Genomic DNA, 14,045 nt, shown 5'->3' with positions numbered 1-14,045 from the left:
ACCTCCGATCCCTCTCCCTGGGGTAGAACTCTCTGCTTCTTCTATTGTCTCAGGCCAAGCATGGTTCTTGAAGTAACTTTGTGCAAGTCATTTACAGTAATGCAACAGTGTATTTATATTAGAGCAGCATTACACAGCCAAGCACTTGTATACTGTTCTATTGGTTGAATTCCTGATCTCATTACTTTGTAAGGAAGAGCTGAATGGAATTGACTTTCTTGGGAAATAGGAGAGTAGTTTGAAGGCGTTCCTGAATTTGTCTCCCATCTAATCAAGTGATGGGTAGTACAGCGGGTTGTCTGGGAGTAGATATTCTGAATTATCTCTAAAGTGCAGTTCACCCTGGGGCCAAAAGATTATTAATGGATTATTCTCAAGTAGATCAAAAGATAATGTAACTTTCAAGTAAATAATGTTGGTTTTGCTTCTCTAGATTTTTGCAGAAGAAGTAAAAGATAATCGAGTGGTTAACTTTGAAGTTCAAGCTCGCAAGCTGGATAAAAAGGTAATACACGCCTTTTTATAAAAATAAAACACCATCAGTAACTTATTTGGAAGATATTAATTTACATTGTTAAGTTTTATATCCAGAAATAATATGCAGCATTTTGGTTTTATTTGTGATTCTAGGATTTTTGGGGAAAATCAGATCCTTACCTGGAATTTTGTAAACAGACGCCTGATGGAAAATGGCAAATGGTGCATAGGACAGAGGTGAGAGGTGTTTTCTGAAGGACTTTGCGATAGTAAATATTCCATATCAATAGAAATGCTTCCTCCTCTTCATGGAATGTTCTAATTTTATATAAATGACTTGTAGGTTACTGTGTTTTCTCAAAACCTTTCTTACTGATTTTATAACTGTTGAAGTTTTTTATCAAAGTACCAATTGATCCTGTTTGAAATAAATTAGGCTATTACTATTTCAGTGAAAGATAAACACAATATTAGTAGGTATCATAGTTTAATTTTGATTAGGCTTTTAAAATGCAGTTTCAGTCTTTTTCATTGATTTAAGAAGACTTTGGGCTGTTAAGCCAAAGAGGATAAATAGATAGCTGATTATCCTCCAGACCATTCCCAACCCCCCACCCCCAACCCTGACCCCTCCTCCTGCTCCCCCTCTTGTTCCCTCCCCTCCATTTACCTCCTATCCTTCATCCCACTGTTTATCCCTGTACCATTCCCAACCCCCCTCTCCCCTTTCCTCTCACCAGCCCAGACCCTCTACCCCCCCCCCCCCTTCCCCCACCCTTCCTCCTCTGGCCCCGACTCTAACCCCTGCCGGGTCTTTACCATCTCTCCCTCCCACACCCCCCCCCCCCCAACTCCCCCTCTCCGAGGCTGAGCAGTCTGCTCTCAGCAAAGGCCTCACCTTCATACTTCTACACCCTCACCTTCATACTTCTACACCCTCACCTCAACAAATTCCAAGCACATCATGATGCTGAGCTCTTTTTCCACGGCTTCCACCTCCATGCCTCCTCCTCCTCTGGTAAGGAGTCCTCTTCCCCCTTCCGCTGACCCGTTCTCCTGCCTCCAGCCCTCTTCTTCCACCTGAACTCCCCCACCGGACCTGTTACTTTCCCTGGACCTATTCATAGCCAACTGTCGGCAAGACATCAGCCATCTTGACTTTTCTGCTTCCCTCACCCACTCCGACCTCACCCGTTCTGAACACTCCACTCTCCATTCCCTCTGCACCAACCCTGACATAGTCATCAAACCAGCCGACAAAGATGGTGCCGTGGTAGTCTGGCATACTGACCTCTACCTTGCAGAGGCCAGATGCCAACTGTCGGGCTCTTCCTCCTATCTACCCCTGGACCATGACCCCACCAAGGACTACCAGGACATTATCTCCCACACCATCACAGACCTCATCACCTTGGGAGATCTCTTCATCCACCCCCCACCCCCCCACCTGCCCCCACAGCTACCAGCATGATAGTCTTGCAAACTAGGGCTGCCCGCTTCTATCTTCTCCCCACATTCCACAAGAAGGACTGTCCTGGCAGACCTATTGTCTCAGTGTTCTCTTGGTCTCATACTTGGACACTATTCTGTGCCCCCAGTCCAATTCACCTACCCGGCGCCCCCCCCAAACATCAGTGACACCCCTTGCATTCTCCAACTCTTCCATAACTTTAAGTTCTCTGGCGCACACAACCTCATTTTCACCATGGACATCCAGTCCCTATGTACCTCCATTCCCCATCATGATGGCCTTACCAGAACCAGTGCCCTTCCACTAACACTCTCTTCCGCCTGGCTGAACTTGTCCTCACTCTAAACGACTTCCCTTTCGATTCCACTCACTTTCTACAGACCAAGGGTATAGCGACAAGCACTCGCATGGGCCCCAGCTATGCCTGCCTTTTCGTTGGCTACATTGAACAGTCTCTGTTCCAAGCCTACTCCGGCACCATTCCTCAACTCTTTCTCTGCCATACGTATTGACGACTGCATTGGTGCCACCTCTTGCACCCGTGTGGAACTCAACAGTTTCATATATTTCACCACTAATTTTCACGTGGCTCTTCAGTTCACTTTGACTATCTCTGATACCTCTCTCTCCTTGCTCAATCTCTCCCTCTCCATCTCAGGAGATTCATTATCCACCGACGTCTTCTACAAACCCACTGACGCCCACGGCTACCTTGATTATAGCTCCTCTCACCCTATCTCTTTCAAGGACACTATCCCTTTCTCTCAATTTCTCCCCCTCTGCCACATCTCCCATGATGAGGCTTTCCATCAGGACATCCAACTTCTTTACTAATTGTGACTTTCCTCCTGCTGTGGTCAAGAGAGCTTGCACCCACATCTCTGCCATTTCCCGCACCTCTGCTCTCACCCCCATCCCTCCCAGACCCAACAGGAATAGGGTCCCCCTTGTCCTCAAATTTCATTCCACCAGCCAACGTATCCAACACATCATTCTCTGCCACTCCTGCCATCTCCAATGGGATCCCCCCACCACCAAGCATATCTTCTCCTCCCCCACCTCTTTCTGCCTTTTGCAGGGACTGCTCTCTCCACAATTCCCTAGTTCACTCCTCCATCCCCACCCATCCCACTCCCATCCCGGGGATTTTCTACTGCCCCCACCATAGGTGTAATACCTGCCCCTACACCACCTCCATCCAGAGACCCAAACAATCCTTTCAAGTGAGGCAGAGTTTTACCTGCACCTCCCCTAATATTATCTACTGCGTTCGGTGCTCCAAATGTGGCCTCCTCTACATTGGTGAGACCAAACGCAGACTAGGTGACCGTTTCGTAGAACTCCTGTGCTCTGTCCGTAACTGCAATCTGCATCTCCCCGTTGCCAGTTGTTTCAACTCCCCCTCCCACTCCATCAGTGATATGTCAGACCTCGGCCTCCTCCACTGCCAGGAGAAGTCCAAGCGCAAACTCGAAGAACGACACCTCATTTTTCGTCTTGGGACCTTACAGCCTAACAGCATGAACATCGAATTCTCCCACCCTAAGTAAACCAAACCACCCCTACCCCCACCATGCCTTTTTTTCTTTTCCTTTTCTTCCCTTTCTTAGCCTATCTATCTTTTCGCCTCACTTATTTCCTCTCCTTCCTCCACCACCCCTCCCCCCATGGGGCACCTGCCTCCATACTTTTGACCTATCCCCTGGTGGATCTGCTCTCCCCTCCTCCCCTGCATCTGCCTACCTCTGTCTCTTACCTGCATCTGCCTATCACCACCTTGTGCCCACCCTGCCTCCCCTCTTTTGTCCACCTATCATTGCTCTGTTTTTCTCCCCCCCCCCCCCCTTATATATTGGGCTTCCCCTTTTTCCTATCTTCAGTCCTGAAGAAGGGTCCTGACCTGAAAAGTTGACCACCTGCTTTTCTCCACGGATGCTGCCTGGCCTGCTGAGTTTCTTCAGCATCTTGTTGTTTTTTCATCTAGATTCCAGCATCTGCAGTCCTTTGTTTTTCTAGGTGATATCCATTTTGTATTAGATTACTGTTGTAAGATGGCTCATTTTCCATTTCTCTGCCAACTTCTTGTGACCTCCACAGCCTCCCATCCTTGATTGGGTAGAGCTTCAGGCCATCTACACGTGTCTGAATATCCTCTGAAGGTTTTCACTGTCAAAGGGATATGTTTAGATTGGGGAAAGAGAACTACAATAGTTTAATTGCCTGCTTTCCCAAACAGCCACCATGTGTTCAGTTACATTGGGGGAAAAATACAAACTTTTATTTTAGTCTTTACTTTTTTTCCCTGGAAATGAGTATTTTCCTACAAAATATCCTCCTTTTAGCATTAATGATGTTCCTGTGTAAGAAAAATGCATACTTTTCAAAAACGTACAATATAATTTAAGCTTTTAAATTCGTATTCTAAACTTTAACAATGTGATATTCCCTTCACATTGTATTGGAGTATCAGCATAAATTTATTTGAATCCTTGGTGGTGGTAGAACCCACAGAAATATTAGCACCAATTGCATCTTCATTTAGAGATGTCTTCTAGTTGAGCTTCGTAGAAGTGTCATCAGATTAAGGTAGATATTGAGCCAAAGATGATGATAGGAGGAGTAACCAATGACTTGGTTTTTAAAGAGATGAATGTTAGTGAGTGCTTTGAAGTAGAAGGAAGGCAATTCATGCAAGTAGAACCTAATCTGCTGAAGAGATTGGTGCTGATATGGAATGAATGGAGTGTGGGGAAACATGATCCCTGAGCTCGAGAACACAAATCTTCCAAAGAATGTTAAGCTGGAAGTTGTTGTATAGATAGAATGGGACAAAGTCATGTAGGGGTTCAGGTGGATGAAAGTTTTAATCTGAGGTAATGGGGGTTGTAACTGAAGATGGATGAGTGTTTGAAAGAGAATTACAGTAAAGCTTTGGAAAAGGTGTAATTTATGGAGCAAGGCAGATTGGCCAAGAAAGCATCATGCAGAATTTTTGCCTACCTAGGAAATAGAGAATTCGTGAACTGGAAAATTTTATTATTTGAACTGGCCACTTGGAAAATGGTCTCTTTGAGTAAAGAAATAAAGTAATCCTACAACATTTATTCTGTCATTTCAGTGAAGTGTAAATATTACTTTCTCTGTCTAGTGAACAAATTCAGGGAACATATACAAGCTGCATAATCTTAAACAAAGTTCCAAAACTACAGTTCTCACACTTTCTATTTGGGCAATTAAATATTAATTCATTTACACAGAGAAAAGATACAAAACATAAAATACACTTTTTGTGGTATTTCTATGATTGTATTTACTTTTTTTTTGTCATTTTCAGGTGATAAAACGAAACTTAAATCCCACTTGGAAACCATATAAAATTCCTTTGCAGTCGCTTTGTAATAGTGACTTGAAGAAGCCAATCAAGGTATTTTTCACTTGTATCTACCAGTACAAGTATGCTTTAGAAAGATTTTTTTAAGGTTTATTCTCATTACTAAACAACAAAAAATATTTACTTTCCATCTTATTTGTAAAGTTTTCTGTTTTTTATGATCCATGCTTTGCCGGCAGGACCAGCATTTATTGCCTTTGAACTGAATGGCATGCTACATGATTTTGGATGGTATGTAAAAGTCAACCACATTAGGCCAGACCAAAAAAATGACCTATTCCCTTCCCTGCAGGGCATTAGTGAATCAGATCATTTTTTTATCACTATCTGGGTTTTATGCTATAGATAGCTTTACTGATTAGTTTTTTGTTAAAGTTACTCGCTAAAACCTTGGATCAGCATTAGTGATCAATACTCAACTGCACTTGAGCAAATAGACACAAATATAGAAATTTGAAGACCTCTGAGCTATTTCATTCTTTCTTTCATAGGTTCGCTTTCCTTTGCTTCCTGTTATAAAATTGACTTAATAGTCCAACAAATATAAACTTTATTTTTTCTATTTAAAAGTAAACAATAAAAGCACGTAAATATCTGTGGGCAATCATCTTGATAAGTCCTGCATGTTAAACCTTTTAGAAATATTCTCATCCAGTGCTGCCTTTATTAATCAATGTATTATTTGTGTATGTACTGTATACGAGTAGCCTATGTGTATAGGTTTTATTTACTCCAGTGTAGTGGTTTGAAAGATTATCCATGGGAATATAATGTCTGCAGTGATGCCTGATCATTGTTGTTTGTGGTAAACTTCTATTCCTTATGTTGGTTTAGCCAGTGCACATGTTGCATAACAGATTGCAGAAGTACATGACACAGAATCGCTTTAGATACATTTCAAGTCTGGATTAAAGTATTTTTCAAGTCCTGCAGGTAGTGTGCTTTTAATGTGTTGTTTAAAGCAGATTTCTCTGGATGTGGGATATCTGAAATAAAAGCCAGAACTACTTAAATATCAACAAATTAGATAGCAATTGTGAAGAGAAATGCAGTTAATTTTTCAAGTTGGTGACCTATCATCAGGAACTTTCTAATGGGTCAATGACCCAGAAACCTTAACTCTGTTTCTCTCTACAAATGCTGCTGAACTTGCTACTTATCTCATTTCCTGTTTTTATTTCTGTAACCAGAATCCAAGGGATAGGGAGCAAGGTGCTATACAAATATAAGGCCCATGTTAACTTGCCACTTATACACTTCAGCCTATTCATGGAAGATTTCTTTCAGGTAACTTGCTACGATTATGACAATGATGGGTCACATGATCTGATAGGCACATTTGAGACCAATATGGAGACGCTGCAAATGGCATCACATATTTCACCAGTAAGTTATTGTCTTCTATTCCTGTTTAACAATACACAAGGATTCAGCTATTTTGTTCTGTTCTTTGTAAAAATGGGAAAAGAAATCAATTATGTTTCTTAGAATGCAGTTTCTCTTGTTATTTTTTTCTCAAATTCTCTACTTTGCAATAACTGATAGGATGGTGAAGTGCTTTGTATTTAACCTTCAACCAATGTCATTTTTCACTAGCTATGGGGAGGTACTCCAGAATGATTTGTACTTTGTTTCTATGCTTGCTTTTTGAATTCAGTTCCGGGGAGGATTGGTTCTCATTTGGCATATAGTAAATTAGGGAAGAAGTATCACTAGGAAAGCGGAAGTAAGGCCATGTTTTTGGAAAATAATTGCAGAGGGTTAGACATTGCTTCATGATGGTGAGCAGAAGGTGTGGTGAATAATTAATGGAGTAAAGTCATAGGACTGATGATAGCAGGTTGGGATACAAGTCTGGAGACACTTCTGAATGAAGATCTTGTGATAATAATTGGGCTTCCTTCTGTGTGCTATTACTGATGGAGTTGAGTGGAATGATGTGAGTCATCTTCTCAGGTAATTGAACGTAAATAGCTAAGCACTAGTTTTCTATTCAATTAAATACCTTCTAGTGCTTTAGCATGAGTGTGGGGAGAAAATGTGTCCAAGGTAAGTTTTCAAATAATTATCAAGAACCAGCTAGATGGGATGGCATGGACATCAGGTGAGAATTGAATAGACTGGCATTCAGTGCAATGAAGTTTTTAACTCTTCAATCCCCCTTCTTCCTTCTGAAGGTTTTTAAAAGAAGTTCACATTTCACTCCATCACTGTTGTTAAATTCCACCTTCAGAGCAGAGTGAAATATACAGGAGATGATGATATTCTAGTCTGTGGCAGAGGTATGCTGATTATTCTAATAATGGGAAAGTGAAAAGGGTGTAGGAGCGTGGGCCTATTGGAGTCGGGTGAGAATGGTGGATGTGAGAGGAGAGGGCAGTTATTTGTTTTCTAAGGGTACAGACTAGGGTATGGGTTAAGAATGGAAAAAATTGTCATGGATTTTCAAAATTTGGAGAAAGGAAATATGCAGTGGTACAGTCTAATTTTGAAAGAAATGTTGCCCAAGTTGTAACTTGAATTGAGCCATTATTAATTTTAAATATATATATTTTAATGGATAATTCTTGGAAGTAAACTATACCTCAGAAAACTCGATAATCCCCATGATGATTAGGACGGCCTGCCTCAATGTTGAGGTGAGAGAAGGAAATGAATGACAATAAAGAGTTGATAACATGAGGATTAGATGCCCAAACAGCAGGGGGAGGAACCTTAACTAAAACAGAATTTGAAGTTTGCATTTCAAATAATAATATTTGTGATCAGAAATATATTGAGACACAGCAAATATATATTCAAAGAGTTGAAAGTTTATTTACAAGACAGTATACTATTTACAGTAAAAGCTTGGTTACCTGCCACTTGACTGACTGGCATGTTCCAGTAACCGGCAGTTCAGAGGGCGTGCCCAGACTAACATCGGGGCAGCACTGGGCTAACATCGGACTAACTGATATATTTGATTAAATTATGCCTGTCAAGTCTGCCACATTTTGGATACTGTGCTGGGATTTTAAAATTTGCTGCACAGGCAATGAGAATCAAGTTTGGATTGTTTGAGAAACCAACCTGACCTGTAATGCTGTCCAATAGGGTCTTGATGTAAACACATAATGAATAGTGGGACCTAAGGGTATATTGAGGAACAGCAGGACTTTGGTTTACAAGGATCACTGAAGATGGCAGCACAGGTGGATAACATAAAGAAAATGTACAGGATGTTTGTCTTCATTAGCTGGGGCAGAGAATATAAGAGTAGGGAGATTATGGTATTGATTTATAAAACACTGGTTGGACCACAGCTGGAGTTCTGTGTGCCCTTCTGATTGCCACACTATCTGAAGGATATGATTGCATTGGAGAGGGCGCTGAGGTGATTCACATGGGTGTATTTTGGAATGGAGCATTTCTGTTATGAGGAGAGACTGGGTGGGCCAGAGGAAGCTGAAGGGAGATGGAATAGAGGTGTGCAAAATTATGAGGCCATAGGTAGGGTAGGTAATAGGAAACATTTTCCTGTAGCAATCTTAAACTAGAGGGCATAAATGTTAGGGTAAGGGGTAAGCAGTTTAGAGGGAACCTGAGGAAGAACTTTCTCACCCAGAGGGTAGTTAGAATGTGGCACTGACTGAGGGGTGATGGATGTGTGGATATTCATAAAATTTAAGGAGCTACATGAGCAATAGAATTGCCAAGGCATAGAAACTATGCACTAAATACTGGAAATTGGCATAGTATGGTTTGGTACTTTTTGGTTGCATGGGTATGCTATGCCGAAGGGCCTGTTTCTGCGACTGTATGAATGTTTATATTTGCTCTCTGAAAAGGAATAGTAGGCTATGATTCTGACTGCAAAGCAGTTTTTGGTGGCTTATTTCACCACAGCATAATTTAGTATAAAAATAGTGTTTTGTGTGTGTTAATGGTCAGGTACTGCTGGTTATCCTTGCCAACATTCATTTGTGCCATTAGCCTGAGAGCAGTCTAATTTTGTGAATATCTTTGATCCTGCTGACTCCATGTACAAATCTTCCAAAGTGAGTTTAAACCTTGAATTAGCATGATTTTGTCGTCCTCATACAACCACACTTTTGTCTGCCTTGAACACAACCACTATTGACGTAGCACACTCACTTGATCATTTTTCACAGGTATACCACTTTTTTTTTCCCTTGCCTTTCCAGCTCCTTTTTGGCTTGACTCTTTTTAGATTAGTTTGAGCTTGCAGTAGACTGTTAATGTGCACATTGTACCTTGTTATGCCAATGAAGCTATGTTTGAATGTGTCATCATCCCTTTTAGCAATGTGTTGGTGTGATTTTTCTGTGTCATTACTGAATATATTCTTTCAATTCTGTGTGAATTGTCTGTCTGTTCTCCCCCTTAAAGTTGCCTGTTTCATAGTTTGCTACTGTGGTGGGTTCTGTACTTTGTGTTGCACCCTGATGTCTATAAAACTTCACCAGAATAGGTTTTCAATTTGGCACTGCTTTCCATCAATGACCAACTCATTACCAAACAGTCTGTGGCAGTATTAATTTGCACATTGGTGCACTGACTGTTGTCAACACCATTACTCAAATATTTGTTATCAAATAACTGCTGGTGTCATAGATCTTGTACGTTCCTAATTCCCTGTTGTCTGAATGAACTGCCAAAGTAAGAAGCCTTCCTTTCTGTTGCTGTTTCGAGTGGCCATTGAATTAGCTTATCTTAGCCTTCTATCTGTAGGCTGTCAAAATGAGGCCTTTTGATAACTCAAACACTCAGTGACTCAAACACTTAATTGACAAGACCAGCAAGTGATTGCCACTGAACAACAGCATTTGACTGAAATGGTCACACCAGTATGTTTCAGACACAGTTTTGGAGACTTGGACTTTGCTACAACTCTCTGACAGAGAACCACAGCTATGTTGATTGCTTGTAGTGAATGAAATTCCCTGGATTTCCTGAATGCACTTGTGATGACGCAGCATTCAACACACAAGTGTGAATTTCAGACTTTGCATGCTCAACAGGTTTGACTGAATTCATTCATCTGATTTCTCATTATTGGGCACACTTCAAAAAGGCATCAAGATAGCATGCTGGGATATGTTCTGTAGTGAAACTATGTACCCACTAATCTTCTTGCCCTACTTTTGGCTGCTTGTTCCAAATTTGTATCTTTCAGTTATTCCTAATGACTTTGGGTCAAATATTCCAATTTTTACATAACACAGTTAAACAAGATATCCCTGGCCTCGTGTGGTGCATGACAGTTTGTCAGCATGTCACATACAAACAGTCCCCGGGTTACATAAGGGTTTCGCTCCTGAGAGCTGTCCATAAGCTGATTTCTCCAAAAGTCAGAATGTCTGTTTTCTACAGCTACTTGTATCCTATCACTGTGCATACTCTTGCTATAATTTCGTTTCATTGAATATTCATCCTAACACTATCCATATTTGTTAATGGAATATATTCTGTATCCAGTTATTAATGAATACCACAAAACATATTATTTTTATTGTTATTATCTTGGAAAAATGCTTTAAAAATATGAGAGAATTTGCGTAAATTTGGATTTCCATAAGTCAGATCATTTGTAACCTGGGGAATTTATGTACTTCTAAAACTTCTGACCCATTCTGTCAGGTGTATTGTTTCTTTATATTCATCTGTCACATCATTTTGACCTGTCATGGTATCTTTCTATCTCCAAGATATTCTTCACTTAAAAAACATGTCCAATGGCTCCACCTAAGAGTTAAATGATTCAGTCATATGTGCTGATGCTCCCAGTACAGCCAGTTGGGGCAGCTATGGTCTCCTTTTCTAAATCAACAGTGACACAACTGAACTTGGTGCATGGAACAGTCTGATGATTGGCCATTGACATTGTCCCTTGCCACTGGCTTGCTGTGATATGCACATGGAAACTTAAGACAAATGAGTTTTGTGTGAGTGGTGAGTGAAAAATCAGGTCTGCTGCTCCTGTCAAGTAAAACCAGACAAGCAAGAATTAAGTGTCCTTCATCAATCTGAAGAAAATTACCATACTTGTGACCAGTTTGTAATATGTTGGAATGCAGTGACACAGGAAAACAAACAAGAGGGAGAGGTATATTTATAAGACAGTGTACTACAGTAAAACCCAAATAATGTGACATTCTTAGGACTTTACAAGTTTGTTTGTCCAACAGTAATTAAAAATGATCAGCAGTTGGTGCTGCACAGTTGTTCCACTGGAAAGAAAGTTTTTTATGGAATCAAACCCCAGTCTTGACCTATCTGGATTTTTGCAGTTTACTTAATCAAAATGCAAACTTTCCTGACACTTTTCAATGTTTTTTATTTCCCCATAACTGGTTGAGAGGATAGTTATTCAATCCAAAATCAATCTGATGAAAGCACTCTGCAACAGACCACAACTTCTGCCTGATTTGCTTTTGCCCACGGCAACCTGCATGTGAGCTGGTACCGCTGTGCCAAAGAAGCTTTGAAGCATTCTTGTCTAACTTAATAGTAGTGTAATTCCAAATAATCTGCATGGAAAATACTGTAGGATTAGTCAATGCTAATCAAATTCCTTCCATTTTTAGTTGTAGCATAGGTTTCTGTGTTCATATTGAAAACTATGAATCAGCCTAGTAAAGTTGATGTATACATTTGTCATGATGTTTCTCTTTCAGGCAGAATTTGAGTGTATTAATCCAAAGAAGAAACAGAAAAAAAGAAATTACAAAAACTCAGGAATAGTGAGCTTTAAATTGTGTCAGGTAGGTATTTGATCTTTCTAAGAACACAGGCATTTCTATAAATCCGTTCAAACAACTTGTCATTCTACCTTTAATATGGTAAGTGCACCCATCTTGAGTGATACTTCCCACCTCTTCCAGTCTATCAATATAATTATGTGCCAAGCTGTATCTTAATTTTGGTGGAGTGTATATATTTGGTAGAGCGTAATTTAAAAAAAAATTCAACACAATGAAAAATATATTTTTGCAAGCATTTATTCAAAAAAGAAGAATTTCAGTTTTAACTTCATTATTGGTTCTAGTTTATCCAGATTACAGTGAATATAGTCAATTTAAATTATTATTGGTTCTAGTTTATCCAGATTACAGTGAATATAGTCAATTTAAATTATTATTGGTTCTAGTTTATCCAGATTACAGTGAATATAGTCAATTTAAATTATTGGTTTTGGTTTGCCTGTCTTGATTGAGCCAGGCTCTGATTACTGCATTGAGTTAAAACACTGGTCCAGTAGATTACTGTGCCATTGCAGTTCACTCTGCACTTGAGGTTTATGTTCATGAACTTTGCATCAATAACTGTCAGTCCACATGATGTCAAGAAATGCTAAGAACACTAGATACAGCAAAGGCCAATGGACAAGACATCATCGCAGCTGTGGCACTGGACCTGAGTTTCAGAACTAGCTGCAGCTCCAGCTAAATTGTTTCAGTGCAGTCACAACACTGACATCTACCTGATAATGTTGAAAATTTCCCAGGTATGTTCTGTTTATAAATAGCAGGACAAATCTAGTCTAGCTAATAAATGCCAATTCAATTTGCCCCTACTCATTAGTAAAGTAATGGAAGTTATCACTGACAGTGTTACCAAGCAGCACACTTACTCATCATTAATGAACCTTCTCAAGGATGCACAGCTAGTGTTTTGCCAGGACCACTTGGTTCCAGACCTCATCATAGCCTTAGTCCATACATGGACCAAAGGGTGGAATTCTGGAGGGAAGGGGAGAGTGAATGCTCATGATATCAAGGTACCATTTAACTGAGTGTGACATGTAAGGCATTCTGGTGAATCAGAAGCTAATAGTTACCAAAATATTCCAGTGTTTGGAGTCTTGCCTTGCATAAAGGAAGATGATTCCAGCTCTAGAACCTCACTCCAGCAGTTCCTCAGCACAGTGTCCTAGTCCCAACCATCTTCAGCTGCTTCACCAATGATCTTCCTTCCATTAACTGTACATTCATCAGTGAACAATTCAATTCTATTTGTTGCAACTCCAGATAATGAAATAATCCATGCTTGCACTCAGCAAGACCTCGGTAACAGACATGGGCTGAAAAGTAGCAGGTAATATTCATGCCACAGGAGTGCCAGGTATTGTCCATCTGCCCATTGTCAACAAGGGTTTAACTGTGTACTCCTGACTTTTCATGGCATTAACAAGTCCCCAGCCAGTGACCACAAACTTAACTAGACCAGCCACACACATTTCACAGCTGCAGGAGCAGATCAGAAGCTGAGTTTCCTGTGATGAGTGACTCGCTTCCTGACAATTCCAAGGCCTGTCTACCACCTGCAAAGCATGAGTCAGGAGTGTGATTGCCTGGATGAGTGTAGCATCAAAAACTTCTAAGAAGCTCAACACCATCCTGGACATAGCAGCCTGTTTGATTGGCATCCCAATCAAACACCCTAAACAATCATTCCCTCCACTGCTGGTGCACAGTAGATGCACTGTGTACCATCTCCAAAATGCACTGCAGTAACTCATCCAGAATACTCCAAACCCACAACCTCTGTCACCAAGAAGGACAAAGAGGGGTAGGTATGAGGGAACACTTCCATCTGCAGGTTCACCTCTATGCTGCACACCATCCTAACTTGGAAATATATTGTTGGTCCTTCACCATCACTGGGTAGAAATCCTAGAATCCCCTTCTCAGGTGCATTATG

General features: G+C 40.6%; 1 protein-coding gene across 2 annotated transcripts in view; it reads left to right on the top strand.

The window, feature by feature from the left end:
* The window catches only part of LOC127574685 (copine-3-like), a 52,955-nt gene that overhangs the window by 23,618 nt on the left and 15,292 nt on the right, over positions 1–14,045 (top strand). For both annotated transcript variants that reach the window (XM_052023949.1, XM_052023948.1), the window contains exons 5-9: positions 434–505; positions 631–714; positions 5,283–5,372; positions 6,627–6,725; positions 12,020–12,106. In XM_052023949.1, the coding sequence (XP_051879909.1) occupies positions 434–505; positions 631–714; positions 5,283–5,372; positions 6,627–6,725; positions 12,020–12,106 (432 nt within the window). The remainder of the gene's footprint in view (positions 1–433; positions 506–630; positions 715–5,282; positions 5,373–6,626; positions 6,726–12,019; positions 12,107–14,045) is intronic.

Source organism: Pristis pectinata, chromosome 9, assembly GCF_009764475.1.
Source record: "Pristis pectinata isolate sPriPec2 chromosome 9, sPriPec2.1.pri, whole genome shotgun sequence".
NCBI lineage: Eukaryota > Metazoa > Chordata > Chondrichthyes > Rhinopristiformes > Pristidae > Pristis > Pristis pectinata.
This window is presented reverse-complemented; position numbering and strand designations above follow the sequence as displayed.